Source organism: Penicillium rubens, assembly GCF_028828025.1.
Source record: "Penicillium rubens strain IBT 27055 chromosome Unknown utg000003l_segment0_segment0, whole genome shotgun sequence".
NCBI lineage: Eukaryota > Fungi > Ascomycota > Eurotiomycetes > Eurotiales > Aspergillaceae > Penicillium > Penicillium rubens.
In genome coordinates, this window is record NW_026890601.1 from 4,196,795 (window position 1) to 4,212,284 (window position 15,490).

Below are 15,490 nucleotides of genomic sequence, written 5' to 3' on the forward strand. Positions count from 1 at the left end.
AAATGCAGCGAAGCCTTCAATTTCAGTGTATCGTGACATTAGTTTCAACACGATCTCAAACAACGTAATGCAGCGCTCATAGCTTTACTCTCTAACTTAGTCCATGGCAGTACAGAACAAAACAAGAATCTATATACCATTCAGGAAGCCATTCCGACAATCAGCTTACTCTTCTCCGCAACTAGCACCGCGAAAGTCTCGATCGGAACAGCGGCCAGGATATCCAACAATGCTACGTTTGCCTTCATCTCGCGCGTAATCCAGTTTCTCAGTTCCAGCGCCACAAGCGAGTCCACGCCGTAGTGATACATGGCGCGGCTTGGATCTACCTCGGAGGGCGGAATGCGTAAGGTTTCAGCCACCTTTTTGACCAAAGCACCTGTAACAATCTTTGCGGCACTGGCAGTGTCTGCGTTGCTACCTGCCTCAGAAAGTTTGGATGCAAGCGAAGCACCAGCAGCACCTTCACTATTCCGAAAAGCGTGCGATGAACTTGGTACAGCCAATGGTCCAAACCGTGCGTCTTTAAACCAAGGCGGGTTGGGGAGACTATGAGCGGCCAGTATGTCCGCGGTCCCCAATCCGGTACAAACCTGTGCAGGGCAGGGGTGTCCTTTCCGGGTTCCGCTGTGCTGCTGGCCGTTGATCAAGCTTCGCATAAGAGCATGGAATGCAGGCTCGCGGATACCGAGCACTTGCTCCCAGACTTTGAAGTTGTGGGCACCTGTTTCCGCAATCACGCCGATATCCAGCATAATGCCCAAATTGACCGAGACAGCCTTGAGCCCCTGGGAGCGACGGTAGTGAGCGAGCTCATCCTGGTATGTATTACCGGCCGCGTACTGGGCCTGACCAGGGTTGCCGGTGACACCGGAGATAGACGAGCAGAAGATCATAAAGTCAAGTGGCCGCTCGTGGTTGAAGTATTTGTGTAGGTTCCACGTTCCATGGACCTTTGGCCGGAGCGAAACTGTCCATTCTTCATGTGTCATGTTCTCAAAGATAGCATCCCGGAGAACCATGGCCATCTGCACTACTCCCTTCACTGGTGGGAGCTGCCGAGAACATTCTTGCATAGCAGCGAGGAAAGAGGGTTCATCGGCGACATCTCCGCGGAACACCTTGACTTGCGCCCCAGCTGCGGTCAACTCTTTAACAACAGCCTTCGCTTCCGGCTTACTGTCACCAGATCGCGAGATGAAAGCGAGATGCCGACATCCAGAGGCGATGAGCTGCATTGCCAGACTGCGTCCTAGACCACCCAAACCGCCAACAAGAAGGTAGGTTGCTTCTGAGTTAGCTATGAGTGAGTCTTTGGCCTTACAAAGAACCGGCGCCTCGATATTATCACCGGTGAATGACAGCACCAGTTTTCCGCGATGCCTCCCTTGCTGCATGGTACGGAAGGCTTCCTCCACCTGACCGACAGGGTACACAGTCAATGGGTACGGCGCCTGAAGAACACCCTGCTGCATCAAGTTGAAGGTCTCTCTGAGAGTTTCACTAAGACTTGTGGGGTCTTCATCAATGAGTGTTTGGATATTGAAGAATGTAAATGTCGTGCTGTTGCCGAAGGGCCTCATGTCGAGACGCATATTCTCGGTGATGTCGCGTAGACCGATTTCGACAAACGTGCCAAAGGTTGCAAGGCAGCCCCAAGATACTCGAAGAAGCTCCCCAGAGAGCGAATTGAGGACGCAATCAACACCGCGGCCATTTGTCACCCGCTTTACACCTTTGACAAAGCTGCTATCGCGCGAGTTGAAAATTTGCTCATCGGCAATGCCGAAATGCTCGCTGATAAACCGGCGTTTGTCTTCTGTTCCCACTGTGACATAGACAGTCAAGTCAAGGTACTTGGCCAACTGTATCGCTGCTTGTCCAACACCTCCCGCCGCCGCATGGACCAGAACGGATTGGCCTGGGCGAAGCTTGGCAAGTCGAACGAGAGCATAATATGCTGTGGCGTGTACCATGGGCGAAGCTGCCGCTTCCTCAAAGTTCATTGTGTTGGGAATCTTTGTAGTGACTCGGTAGTCACATCGGGTGATGGTTGCGTGCGTACCTCCGCACGACAAGGTGCTGACGCGGTCGCCGGGCGTGAATGAACTGGCTGCGCGGCTACCAGCCCTGATTATAACACCACTGGTTTCTTGGCCAAGGTCTCTAACTGGAACCAGACCCATAGAAGCCATGATATCTCGGAAATTGACGCCGGTGGCCTTTACCTGCAGTTCGACCTCATCGTCACCAAGAGGCGTCGACAGAATGCTTCGATCGGCAACAAAATGCAATGTGTCCAAAAGGCCAGGCTTCCCAATTGTGAGACGGAATCGGGCAGCTTCCTTCGCCTGATCGCCATTCACCAAGTTGGTGACGCGAGTCGAATCCTCGAGGTGGTTGTGCATCTGGGTGTTTTCCTTGGGACTCATCTGGACACGTGGAACTTGCAGGAGACCATTTCGCTCTCTGAACTCGTTATCGTCGATTGAACTGCGACCTGGTGTCATAAATAAACGCGTAGCCAGAGAGGGACCGTGCTGCACGCCCTCGCTGCTGAGGCTCAGGACTTGAAACTTAGCGCCTGCAACTTCACCATTGACACATCGCGCAAGTCCGTCCACAAGCCTGAGAGCAGGATTTTCCCCAGAAGTAATCCACAGGAGGCGTTTGCAGCCCAATATTAGTGCCTGGATGCTCCGGTAGACGGACTCGGAGAGATCTTGCAACAGCGGCTGCTCCAGCTCGAGGAGTGAGATGTACTTCTTGCCTTCAACAGCATCAATCTTCATGCCAGAGTCTACAGTCTCGGTTGACACTGAGTGTCCCTGACTTGCCAGAACGTCTTGAAGCTTTTGTGAAAATAGCTGTACTTTTGGGGATGATGGTGTTGGCTCGAGAATGGTTATTTCTTCGTGGTGCTCGCCGTTAATGAGCTTTCCTGGTTTATCCTTATCATCAAGGCTAGTGTAGTAGAGGGTGAGTTGCTCAGCCTCCGATGTAATGGAGAAAATGCGCTCGAGTCCCTTGTTAGCCAATGCAGAGATTTCGTCGTTAATGGTGGCATCAACAATAGCGACAGCGGCACCAGGTTTAGCCAGCCGAAGAAGACGATTCAAGATCTCGTCGAAATCATCACCAGCAAAATCGTTGACTTGACGAGGAACAAGAATGAGATCTGCAAGTGCAAAGTCGGCCGACAATACACTTTCCAGAGCGGCAAGTGCAAATGGCTTTCCAAATATGGTGTCCTTCAGGTGTGTCGCCAGGTCGTTCCCTGCACCACCATCAGCCAAAGCATACCGAACCTGGGCTGAATGAATGTGGCCGTCGTGTAATTTGGCCATGACCGTGTCGGAAAGGCCTGCCAAGTCTTTGACCAATTCAACGATCTTGATAGCCGGATGCTGGTGGATTGCCAACCGAATAAGCTGCGAATCATTTATCACTGTTAGTAATACCTCTGAGAATCGTATCCAAAGTGAACCTGTTAACGCACCCTCTTCAGCGATTGCTCCGATAGGGAGAGGGGTACTCGAAAAACAGGTCACCTTGACGGGAGGCTAAGGGTTTGACTCACCTCGATCAGTCTGCCATTGGTGGTAGTGGCAACTGCACCTGAAACGGCTTGCTTGATTTCCGCTGGCTCCATAAGGTCTAGCGCATAGTTCCAATGGACCTCGGAGATAATCTCAGCTGGGTCCACATCCAAGACGCCTGTTTGGTCCAAATTACCATCCTCCTCAATCTCCACTTCCGAGGTGCGGAAATCGGTCACGGATAAGAGAACCCTGGACAAGTCCGTATCGAACATGCGGATGTCGGCCGAAAATCCGTTAAAGCTTCGTTTGTGTGAAACACAGAATCCAGACATGAGGTATCCTGGATCAGCTGGTACATCGGCGGAGATCTCCAACTCGCCGATAGCTGTAGGAACCAGGGGTTTATCAAGGCCAAACTCGCTACCGTCCTCGCTGTTGCAGGTACTCCCTAGCCAGCCCTGTAGAACGGCATCTAGGGCGGCTCCATGGATGAGGAACGGTCTTTGCAGTTTCCCTTTCGTGAGAGTTTCGCCAATGTCGAGAACCCTCACATCGTAGGCGGTCCTGCCACAACCTGGATGGCAGTTCTCCACGCCCTTGAACGTGTCCCCGTATGGAAGAGCAGCCTTGGCCATGCGCTCATAGAAGTATTCGTTAGAGCAAATTCGTGGGCACTCGAGCACAATACGGTGATAGTCTGCAATTTGCGTGGCTTCCATCTTGGCCTCCTCATATACCATATGAGGGCCTCTATGCTCTTCATAGACAATCGCTATCAAGCCACTGCAGTTGTTCCGCATTTGGCCTGTGGGCCCCGAACAAGAAGAGACCGTAAATTCCCACCAAGCCGCTGGAGTTGATCCGGAAGTCGCCAGAAGGTGTGGCCTTATGTGAATGGTAACCTCAGTCGCCAAGTCCTCAGGAAGCGCCATGGCAGCCAGGAAGGAAATATCACGCATTCTAAAGGCACGCGGGGTTTTCCCTTTTTCGATAATTTGTTGGGCTGCTTCTAGCACAATGCTGACCATTCCAGCACCTGGAAAGACCACTGTCGTCCCGACAGTGTGGTCACGGAGCCACGGTTCGCTGTTGAGGCGGATGAAGCCGCGCCAAACGCGCTCACTTTCATCCATTGTTGCCAGTTGAGCACCAAAGAGGCTCTTTGTCGGAAATTTCTGCGCAACCAACTCTCGCTGAACACGCGAGTCAGCGCGAAATTCCTCGGAATGATTCCATGGATACGGCGGCAGATCGGTCAGAACAAGGCAATTTGAATCGCCGTTGATCTTCTCCACATTGATGGCGACACCATGGAGGAAGAGGGTTGCGGCGAGCTTCTGGCTGGTATCCAGCGCGCTCTGCTCACGCGTGAGCATGGACGCATAGGCAACATTTTTTATTCCATGATGAGAGAGGATATTCTCAATGGGGCCACCCAAAGCACCGTGTGGGCCAACCTCGATGAGCAAGTCTATATCCTTGTTCTGCTCGCCCTCAAAAGAAGCAGGAGTCACCATCTCCCTAATCGCATCTGTGAACAGTACAGGCGAGATCAAGTTTTGGATCCAGTAATAAGGACCGAGGAACTCCATATCAACCGCACTGCCAGTGACACTGGATACCATCATGACCTGATGTGTCTCTTCAGTGGATTTCGCAAGGGTGCATTCCAGGTCTTCGATAGAGGTGTAGTATTTACCTGAGCAGGCGTGCATGTGTGAGGAATGGTACGCGACGTCAACCTTAAGTCGTCGAGCAAACACGCCACGCTTGTCAAGAATGACCCGAAGAGCCTCGAGGGTGCTTGTATCGCCCGAAAGTGTGACACTCGAGGGTGAGTTTACACAGGCAACAGCTACCTCAAGAGTTGTCTCTTTCATCAATCTCTGTGCTTCCTCTCGTGAGCAGCCTACAGCCATCATCCCCCCTGCCCCTTTGTTGATACCAGCGGAAGCCTTGCCTCTGAAATAAGCAGCAGCCAAGGCACCACGATGGGAGAGAGCGCCGATAGTATATGCCGCACCAATCTCTCCACTGGAGTGACCGACCACTTTCGACGGTGTGATGCCCCACGACCGTAATTCGTCCACCAGAGCAATCTGAAGCACCGAGCAAATGGGCTGACTGATTTCTGGGACACCGAGCCGGGAATCCTTCTGTTCCTTGGAAAGCTCTTCGACTGGATCCCAATCACACCCCATCGCTTTCAAAAAGGTAGCGGACCTCGCCACGGAGTCACGGAAAACAGGTCGCTCCAAAAGCTCAATTCCCATGCGAGCCCATTGGGCTCCTTGACCTGTGAACACGAGTCCAATTCGAGGGTGGACGGTGGGTGGACGCGTGGCATCTTCGCCCAGCGTGTTCAAAAGTTGCTCACAGAGGTCACTCGCAGTCTCTGCCAAGCAGGTCGACTTCCAGAGTAGACCCGATCGAGCAGTGGCGAGGGTGTGTGAAAGGTTGGCAAGGTATTCTGGACTGGATGCAGCAGGTCCGAGGGTTTTCAGATGCTGGACGAGCGAATTTCCGATACGGCTGAAGCCAGCTTTGTCGTGGCTGCTGAACACGAAAAGCCTTGGCGTGTCTGCCTGTGAACAAGTGACTCCGTTGCTTGTGGAGGTGACTGCTTCCATCACCACATGCGCATTGGTGCCTCCCATGCCAAATCCGCTGACGCTCATGCGTTTTGTTTGAACAACAGGCCATGGCGTCAGGCTTGTCGGTACAGCCATGTTCCATTCACGTAACGGAATCGCTGGGTTGGCCTTCGTGAAGTTGATGTTAGGGGGAATAAGGCCATGTTCCAAGGCAAGCACTCCTTTGATGATACTCGCGACACCTGCAGCTGCCTCGAGATGGCCAATGTTCGCTTTGACACTGCCAATCCAGAGCTTCTTGCGTGATGATTTCGTGGCTGCATCTCCTTGACCAATAGTCCGGTAAATGGCTTTGGTTTCAATAGGATCTCCGGCTTTCGTGCCAGTGCCATGTGCCTCCACATACTGGGTTTCCCCGTAGTCCAATCCGTTGGACTCGTATACGTACTTTATGAGCGCAGCCTGGGCATTACCAGAAGGCATGGTGACTCCCTGGGTCCAGCCGTCTGAGTTAACACCAGTGGCACGGATGACGGCACGGATTTTATCCCCATCGTAAACGGCTTGGTCCAGCCGCTTTAATACAATGACACCACAGCCTTCACCGCGGCCGTAGCCGTTTGCGTTTTCATCAAACGACCGCGAATGTCCCGCTGGGTTCAAAAATCCGAGGTTGTTGAGATGCATGGTACCGTCTGGACTAACGATGAGGCCAACGCCACCAGCGAGAGCCATGTCTGATTCCCCTGATCGTAGGCTTTGGCAGGCAATATGGATCGCCACGAGACTCGATGAGCAAGCCGTCTGTACAGTAGCACTGGGGCCGTGTATGTCCAAGAAATGGGAGATGCGGTTCGAGATCATCTCGTCGCTGACACCGAGAATATGGTACTTAGGAGCTTGTGCAAAATCCCTTGCGACTCCATCACGGTAGTCGCTCATCGAGGAACCCATGAAGCAGGCGGTTTGGGTGCCCGCTACTTTTTGAAGGGGCATACCCGCATTTTCCAATGCTTCGTAAGCCACCTCCATTGCGATGCGTTGTCTCGGATCCAATGCCGCTGCTTCTGCTGCAGTGATGTTGAAGAATGCTGCATCGAACACATATGGGCCCTGCTGAAGGAAATATCCTCCTTTGGTGGGTATGATATTCTGGCGGTTTCCATGTCCCGTGGGATGTTGAAATGCCTCTGCGTTGTATCGAGTTGTAGAAGGTGAAAACCCACTCTTGCCGTTCTTCAACAGGTCCCAGAATTTGGATGGACTCGAAGCATCGCCGGGAAAGCGGCATGACAAGCCTACAATGGCGATTGGAATGTCGGCCCCGTTGCGACTTGTCGATGACATCTTGAAAGACAGATGAACGACCAGCGAAAACACTTGCACTGAAAGTAACGAAGGATAATGGAAATTCTTGTTATTCTCAAATTATGATCTCCGTTCCATCAGCTCTTTTTGACAGGATAAGGCCCACGCTGTTCCCCAATTTCGGTCAACAATATCACCGGGCACGAGAGGACCACTCAACTGCAAGCGATATCACACCATTGGATCTTGTCACTACCAAATTGGCTCTTCCAGCCAGTGATTGACTTGATTTCAAACGTCTGCTACTCAAGATAGTGTCATCCCGCGGTGGAACGGCACTAAAATGGCATCTGCAGCCTAAAATCTTATCTGCAGCGCCCGTGTCCGGCCTGACGTGCACAGGCGAAGTCTATTCGAACATTAGCATCGGCGGCCTTTTATTGGATCACATACTTTCCAACACGGACGCGCTAATACATCCTGCGCTCTCTGACGTCCGCTAGCTACAATAGGTTAGATACGTACTCCATCAGTAGTATGAATATCTCCGCCGTGAGTACGGCGAAAATGCTCGGCAGCTCGTATACTTAAAATTAGCATCCCGTAAGCTGCTGATCTATCATCGTATATGGAATGCGATAATAAAGAAGACGCCCAATAAAGGTTACCGTCAGGCCGTGTCGTGGATACCTTGAGTTACCCGCGGGGATTTGACTCCGGATGCAATACATGCGTTAATTTCAGTCTCACCGGCGCCGTAAGAGGTTGCGGCTATCTCGCAAACACGATAAGTTCAGTCTAGAATTATGCTGAGTATTGAGGTCTGAATGATGTAGGCCTATCATGAGCATGTTAGGTGATGTGATAACGACTCCAGGTGCATATACGTCAATCCTTCCCGACAAGGAAGTATGTGGATATGTAGTGAGCGTAACAAGTCTGTCTACTAGCCCATGTACCTAGGTAGTTAGTTCCGGAAGGGTATATATGTAGGCAAATGATAAAGTCCGTACCTCTATATTAGCGACGGTGTCCACATTGACTTCTATTCTCTCTTTCTCTTCCTCACTATCAACTGTTACAGCAAAATGACTTTCACAACGATCCCGCCGCAGGCGCCGACTACGACCACCATTCTCCTGTTTGGAGATCAGACTGATTCGTGGATTGAGGGAATTGACCAGCTTTACAATCAAGCTGCTTCAACCCCATGGTTGAAGTCCTTCTTGGATAATCTGGCATGTGTCGTCAATGCGGAGACGAAGACTATTCTGTTAGATCGTGCTCTGCAAAACAGCTTGGGTCATTTTACAAGCCTCCAAGAGCTGGGTGACAGATATCGTCATAGCAATGATGAGTTCGGTGTTGCGCGAGCCCTCCTGCTCCATACACTCAGAGTCGGTACTCTGCTCCAATGGGCCAAGCAAGAGCCATCCCTTCTTGGACCCAATGCACGATCTGAATGGCTTGGTATATCGGGCGGACTGATCAGTCTTTCGGCTTTGGCTGTCGCCGAAGACTTTGATACCCTCGTCGACGCATGTCTGGAGGTGACTAGGGTACTCGTGAGGCTCTGCAAGCTCACATCGGTGAGATCCCGATCAATGGAAGACCACCCTGGCATCTGGGGCTGGGCAGTGTTGGGGATATCTGCGGATGATCTTCGCACAGCTCTAGACCAGTTTCAGCAGAGCGTAGGCATCCCGCCTATCAAACGAGCCAAAGTAGGTGTCTCGGGTGTGGGGTGGAACACCGTTATTGGGCCTCCATCTGTTATACAACTCTGCATTAGAAAATGTCCAGCAGTAAAGACTCTCGCGAAGAACCCACTTGAGATTAAAGCTCTTCAACACACCCTCAACACCTCGCCTGTGGACATCGACTACATTGTGGGAGACAACTTGAGCGTTTTGAACCGGCCTATCAGCTGTCCCAACCACGGAATTTGGGGTTTGGATGACCCTTTAGCCACCTTCGACAACTGGGGGGGCTTGCTTAGAACCGTGTGCTCGCAGGTCTTGTCGCGCCCTTTGGATGTCACTGTGGCCGCTAAGAAGCTCAACGACCACCTTTTCGGGGCCAACAACGTCAGGATCGTTCAGCTTGGGTCCAGTAGCCACGCACCCTACCTGGCTAACGTCTTTAAGGCAGAGGGAAGGAATGTATCTGTTGAAGATCAAAAGTTTCTTCTTCATGCACAGGCTGAAGACTTGCTGGCTTCTGGACGCATCGCTATCGTGGGGATGGCTGAGCGTGGCCCTGGAAGTGACAACCCAGAACAGTTCTGGGATCTCATCGTGTCCAAGCAGGATCTTTGTACAGAGGTTCCAAAAGATCGCTTCGACGTTGACGAGTACTACTGTTCCGAGCACGGGAAAGACCAGAAGAGATGCGTCATGACGACTAGATATGGCTGTTTTATGAAAAGCCCAGGGGTATTTGACTCACGCTTCTTTAAAATCTCCCCCCGTGAGGCCATGCTTATGGATCCCGGTCATCGGCAATTCTTGATGTGTACATACGAAGCTCTTGAGATGGCCGGGTACTCGGACGGACAGACCCAAACAACAGATCCCCATCGCATTGCAGCATTCCTGGGGCAGTGTACCGATGACTGGCATGATGCCAGTCACCCAACACTTGGATGCGACGCATACACACTGCAGGGGGTTCAGCGTGCCTTCGGACCCGGACGCCTCGCCTGGCACTTCAAGTGGGAGGGGCCGACTTACTCCTTTGACTCTGCCTGCGCCTCCTCCACTGCCTCGATTCACCTGGCGTGCATGAGTTTGCTTTCAAAGGACATCGACATGGCGGTCGCTGGAGCCAACAATATCTTGAGCTATCCTCACTCGTTTACCTGTCTCAGCAAGTCTGGCGTGTTGTCAGACACTGGCAACTGCAAGCCGTTCCGTGATGATGCCGATGGTTACTGTCGTGGTGACTTTGTAGGTGCTGTGGTTCTCAAACGACTTGAAGACGCGGTGGCCCACAACGACAACATTCTGGCCGTAGTGGTCGGCTCTGGAAGGAACCATTCAGGTAACTCTACTTCTATCACCACATCTGACTCCGGTGCCCAGGAACGACTCTTCCGGAAGGTCATGCGCAATGCACAAGTCTCACCTGACGATATCTCATACGTGGAGATGCATGGTACTGGCACGCAGGTCGGTGATCCTGCAGAGGTTTCTGCGGTGGCCAACACTTTCAAGAAAAGGAAGCCCGTCGATGGGCCATTGATGGTGGGCGGTGTCAAGGGAAACTTCGGTCACAGTGAGGCTGCCGCTGGTCTGGCAGAGTTGATCAAGTGTATTATGATGTTCAAGAAGAACATCATACCACCACAGGCCGGCATGCCGCATGCCCTCAACCCTAGATTCCCGCCCCTGTCGGATTATAACATTGAAATTCCCGCGGAACCCAAGCAGTTCAAGAAGACCGGCAAACCAAGACGTATTCTGCTCAACAACTTTGATGCAGCAGGTGGTAATGCATGCATGGTACTGGAAGACTACACCCCTGGCGGTAACAAGCAATGGGCTGCAGACCCGCGAGAGAACCATGTTATTGCAAGCTCTGCCAGAACGCAGGCTTCATATCTTGCAAACAAGCGCAAGCTAATTGACTGGCTGCGAGCAAATCCGACTGCAAGAATTGAGGACGTTGCTTACACGACCACTGCCAGGAGAATGCACCATCAGTTCAGATTCGCCTGCACTGCAGCCACGACTGAAGAACTCATCACCAAGCTTGAAGCCTCGGAGGTGCTCGACTCATCCCCATCACCATCGCAGAGCTGTCCAATTGTTTTCTTATTCACGGGACAGGGCTCCCATTATTCAGGAATGGGGAGCATCCTGTATCATACAAGCCCAGTTTTCCGTGACACAGTTCATCTTTGCGTGAGCATTTCGGAGGAGCACGGATTCCCTCAATTCCTCCATCTTATCACCGAGGGCAGCATTGATATGTCTGTTCAAAGCACCGTGCAAACCCAGTTAGCTGTGCTGACGCTGGAGATTGGTCTTGCGGCTTTCTGGGGCTCAGTTGGCGTGCAGCCTTCTATGGTCATCGGACATTCGCTGGGCGAGTACGCGGCCTTGCACATCTCTGGTGTTCTTTCTCTAGCTGATGTGCTATACCTTGTCGGCTGCCGAGCCCTTCTGCTTCTCGAGCGCTGTGAACTGGACACTTGTTCAATGCTATCCGTGTCCATACCTGAGAGGGACGTCCAGGACTTCCTTGGATCTCGACCAGGCTACTCCTCCTGTGATGTCGCATGCATCAACAGCCCGGTCGCTACAGTTATCAGCGGCGGTACCGAAGACATCTCTCACCTGCAAGCGGATCTGACAGCGCAGTCGAAACACTCAAAGACGCTTACGGTGCCATATGGATTCCACTCCATTCAAATGGACCCGATTTTGCCCGACTACATCTCAATTGCAGCGGGAATAACCTACTCGGCTCCCAGAATCCCGGTTGCATCAACTCTACTTGGCTCTATTGTTGATGGACCTGGTACCTTCGGTGCACGCTATCTCGCACAGCAGATGCGGCAGAGAGTTGACTTTGTCGGCGCCCTGAATTCAATCAAGGCAAGGTTGGACGATCCTACCTGGCTTGAACTTGGTCCAAGCGCGATTTGTGGCTCTTTTGTTAGAGCTACGCTTTACCAGTCAGCTCCGACAAAGAGAATTGTGTCAACCCTTGAAGGCCCCGGGCGGGATCACGCTTGGGTCTCCATCACTAAGTGTCTGGCTACAGCTTACACGCAGGGTGTGACTATTGACTGGCTTAACTTCCACGAGCCCTACAAGAGTTCCCTGCGGATGGTGACGCTTCCATCGTACGCATGGGATCTCAAGGATTACTGGGTCACCTACACCGATGTCAATAGTGGCGAGCAAGCGCCTTCTGTACACTCATCTGCTCCCGTGCAACAGAAAATCATCTCGACGTGTGCACAGTATGTTGTTCGAAAGAGTTCGTCTTCCAATGGCATCGACGTGACAATTGGCGCTTCGCTTGTGGACCCGGGTCTGACAGCCCTGATTGATGGCCACCGGATGGTGAACGAGCCAATATGCCCTGGGAGCGTTTTTTGTGAAGCGGCCATTGCAGCAGCCACTTATGCGCTCGAGACAAACGGCAGAAATGAAGATGTCGGGAAGCTGGCTATTCGGAATCCGGTCATGTCACGTCCATTGACCAAACACCTCGTCGGTCCCGACGGAGAGCTTCTTACAACGGTCTCAATCAAGCACTCATCCAGAAATGAGATTCAAGTTATATGGAAAGCGGCTCCGCTACATCGCGGTACCAACTATGATCTCGGAAGCTGCACATTGACTGTTTGTAACAGCATGGAAGATTTGCAGGCTGGTTGGGACCGAATGTCTTACTTCATCAAGACCAGAATGTATGACGTCGTTCAGGCGGCTAAAGATGGCCGCGGACATCGGTTCCGTCCAGATATATTCTACGCTCTCTTTGGTGCCAAGGTCCAATACGATGCGCATTACAAGGCAATCAAAGAGGCCTATGTGTCGGAAGATTTTTCCGAGTCTGCCGCAGAACTCGTCCTCAAGAAGGACCCTGTGGGAACCCAATTTGTGGCATCTCCGTACTGGGGTGAGACGAGCGCAAACCTCGCCGGCTTCACGGTCAATGCAAACCCGCAAAACCAGCAGGACGGCAGTGGGACAAGCTTCATAAACAGTGGATTTGACAGCTTCGAGCAGACAGCCGCTTTCCAGCCAGAGCAAACGTACTTCACCTACGTTCGCGTCTCACAGGTCGACAATGACACGAGAAGCTGCGAGATTTTCATCTTCGATTCTTCCTATAAACTCATGGCCCAGTGCTCTGGCTTAAAGTTCCGCAGGATCAGTAATACCGTCTTGGGGCAGATACTTTCTGGAAAACCGAGATCATCTGCCCCACAGAAGAACAATACTTCGAAGGTGGTCCAGAAGGAGCATGCTCCTGTGGCTCCAGTCCACCCTGCAGATGTATCGGTTTTGGAAGAAAAAGATGCGGCTCCTGTCAGACCTGGGCCTTTCCAAGTCCTGCTTGAGAGCATCGCCAGAGAGACCGGCATTGACATCACAGAGCTCACTGACGACATTGCCCCGGCCGAAATTGGTGTTGACTCAATTATGGCCATCGAGGTGACAGCCACCGTCTCCAGCGCCACTGGTGTTGATTTGCTTCCATCATTTGTGGTCGAGCATCCTACGCTTGGAGACTTACGCCATGTCCTGGGAGCAATGGATCCGTCGGCTACTTCAAGCCCCGAGCTGACTCCGGCTAGCGGTACGGTCAGCTCTTTCAATCCATCCATTGTCAGTTCGGCCGAGACTTCTGACTTCGAAGATCAATCCGTCGTTGTCAAGGAGCCTGCCGTCTCCTCTGTGGTGGTGGAACCAACACCAACGTCAAAGGTTCAACCGCAAGCTCCTGTCATCGATGAGTCTTCTCCTCTTCCCAACGTCAGAATGATGTTGTTGAAAGACGGTGCCTCTAAAACAGGCCAGCCCCCCTTCTTCCTCATTGCCGATGGTACTGGTAGTATCGGTAGCTACATCCACCTTCCCCCACACATAAAGTCTGGAATCCGCATCTACGGTGTTGATTCGCCGTACCTACGGTGTCCCACCAGGCTTACTGTCGATGTGGGTATTCCGGGAGCAGCCAAACTGATTGTTGAAGCTCTGTTGAAGAAACAACCAACGGGACTACCTTTCTGGATCGGAGGATTCTCCGGGGGAGCCATGATTTCATACGAAGTGTGCCGCCAGTTGTCTGCAGCCGGCCACACGGTCGATGGTCTCTTGCTTGTTGACATGTGTTCTCCCCGCACAAAGAATGTGCATGCCAAGAGCGACCTTGGGTTGGCGATGTTCGAAGCCATATCGCGACAAGATGAGAGCGGCGTGTGGAGTATGTCTGACAAGACCATACGTCACCTCCAAGCGCTGTTTGCTTCTGTTGCCGCCTACAACCCGCCACCGCTTGGCAAAGGGGAACAACCTCCAGTAAAACGTACGGCGGTGATCTGGGCTCAGAAAGGAATGATTGGACGGGCTGCTGGTGACCCCAAGCTCTTGAAAGTGCTTGGAGATCAGAATATTCCCACAGAGGCTTATCCTGGATTCATGGAAGATCCCAGGCTGGGCGCTGTTGGCTGGAGTCTGGCACATAAGACGGACTCGGACCTCGGCCCCAATGGCTGGGATAAATATGTTGGTAAGGATAGGCTGATCTGTGCTTCTATTTACGGGGACCACCTGGACCTTCCCACGCCCGGATTCGTGCACTTACTGGGCCAGGAGATTGAGAAGGCTTTCGAACATTTTCGCGGGGGCTCGCTTCAGTAGATTGGACTAGATTAAGATACGTTGAATAAATTGGGTAGCGTCATGTATGGGAATATTTAAGAAACTTACTATGGGCACACTCTTCTTACTTGCGGCGCACTGCCATTTCAAAATTGAGCTGAGCTGGCATCCGCCTCCGGTGTAAGGCCTGAGGCAAACGACCACATCTCAAGGTCGGATGCCACGTCACCTGGACTGGTTCCATCCTTTCAAGTTCACACTCACCAGCATTCAACGCAGATGGAAAAGTGAGAGTCGCTATCCTTTCCAGCGGAGAGCGAGAGAAACCTCGTCTCGAAGCGTCCGGCTCACGAAGGACCCAATACCGCCCCCGATGCTAAAAGAGTCAAAGACTCTCATGATGTGTTGACAGAACCGGATGTTAAAACTCCGGCTGTACGGAGGGTTCCCTTCAAAGACAAGGTATGTCAGGATAACTAAATGGGAGGAAGAATTCTAACTGTTCTCAAGCCTACGGTCTTGGATGAACGAAACGGCGAAATCGAATACTGAGTTGTCAACAATGATGGCTCCAGAGAAAGTATGATTATTCTTACAGGCCTTAAATTCCTATTTCAGAAACAACTTCCGAGGATGCCTAAAGATTACATTGCACGTCTCGTTTACGACCGCGCTCATCTATCTATCGCTATCGTTAAAA

General features: G+C 52.0%; 2 protein-coding genes across 2 annotated transcripts; one reads left to right on the plus strand and one right to left on the minus strand.

Moving 5' to 3' along the window:
• Positions 1–140: 140 nt before the first annotated feature.
• On the minus strand, positions 141–7,483 carry N7525_007817 (type I polyketide synthase; the record flags this gene model as incomplete). The annotated part of the gene is made up of 2 exons (XM_002568228.2): positions 141–3,431; positions 3,581–7,483. The coding sequence occupies 2 exons, from the start codon at positions 7,481–7,483 to the stop codon at positions 141–143; spliced, it is 7,194 nt and encodes a 2,397-aa protein (XP_002568274.2).
• A 1,049-nt stretch (positions 7,484–8,532) lies between these two features.
• Positions 8,533–14,829, plus strand: N7525_007818 (uncharacterized protein; the record flags this gene model as incomplete). Its single annotated transcript, XM_002568229.2, has 1 exon — positions 8,533–14,829. The coding sequence occupies one exon, from the start codon at positions 8,533–8,535 to the stop codon at positions 14,827–14,829; it is 6,297 nt and encodes a 2,098-aa protein (XP_002568275.2).
• Positions 14,830–15,490: the final 661 nt, after the last annotated feature.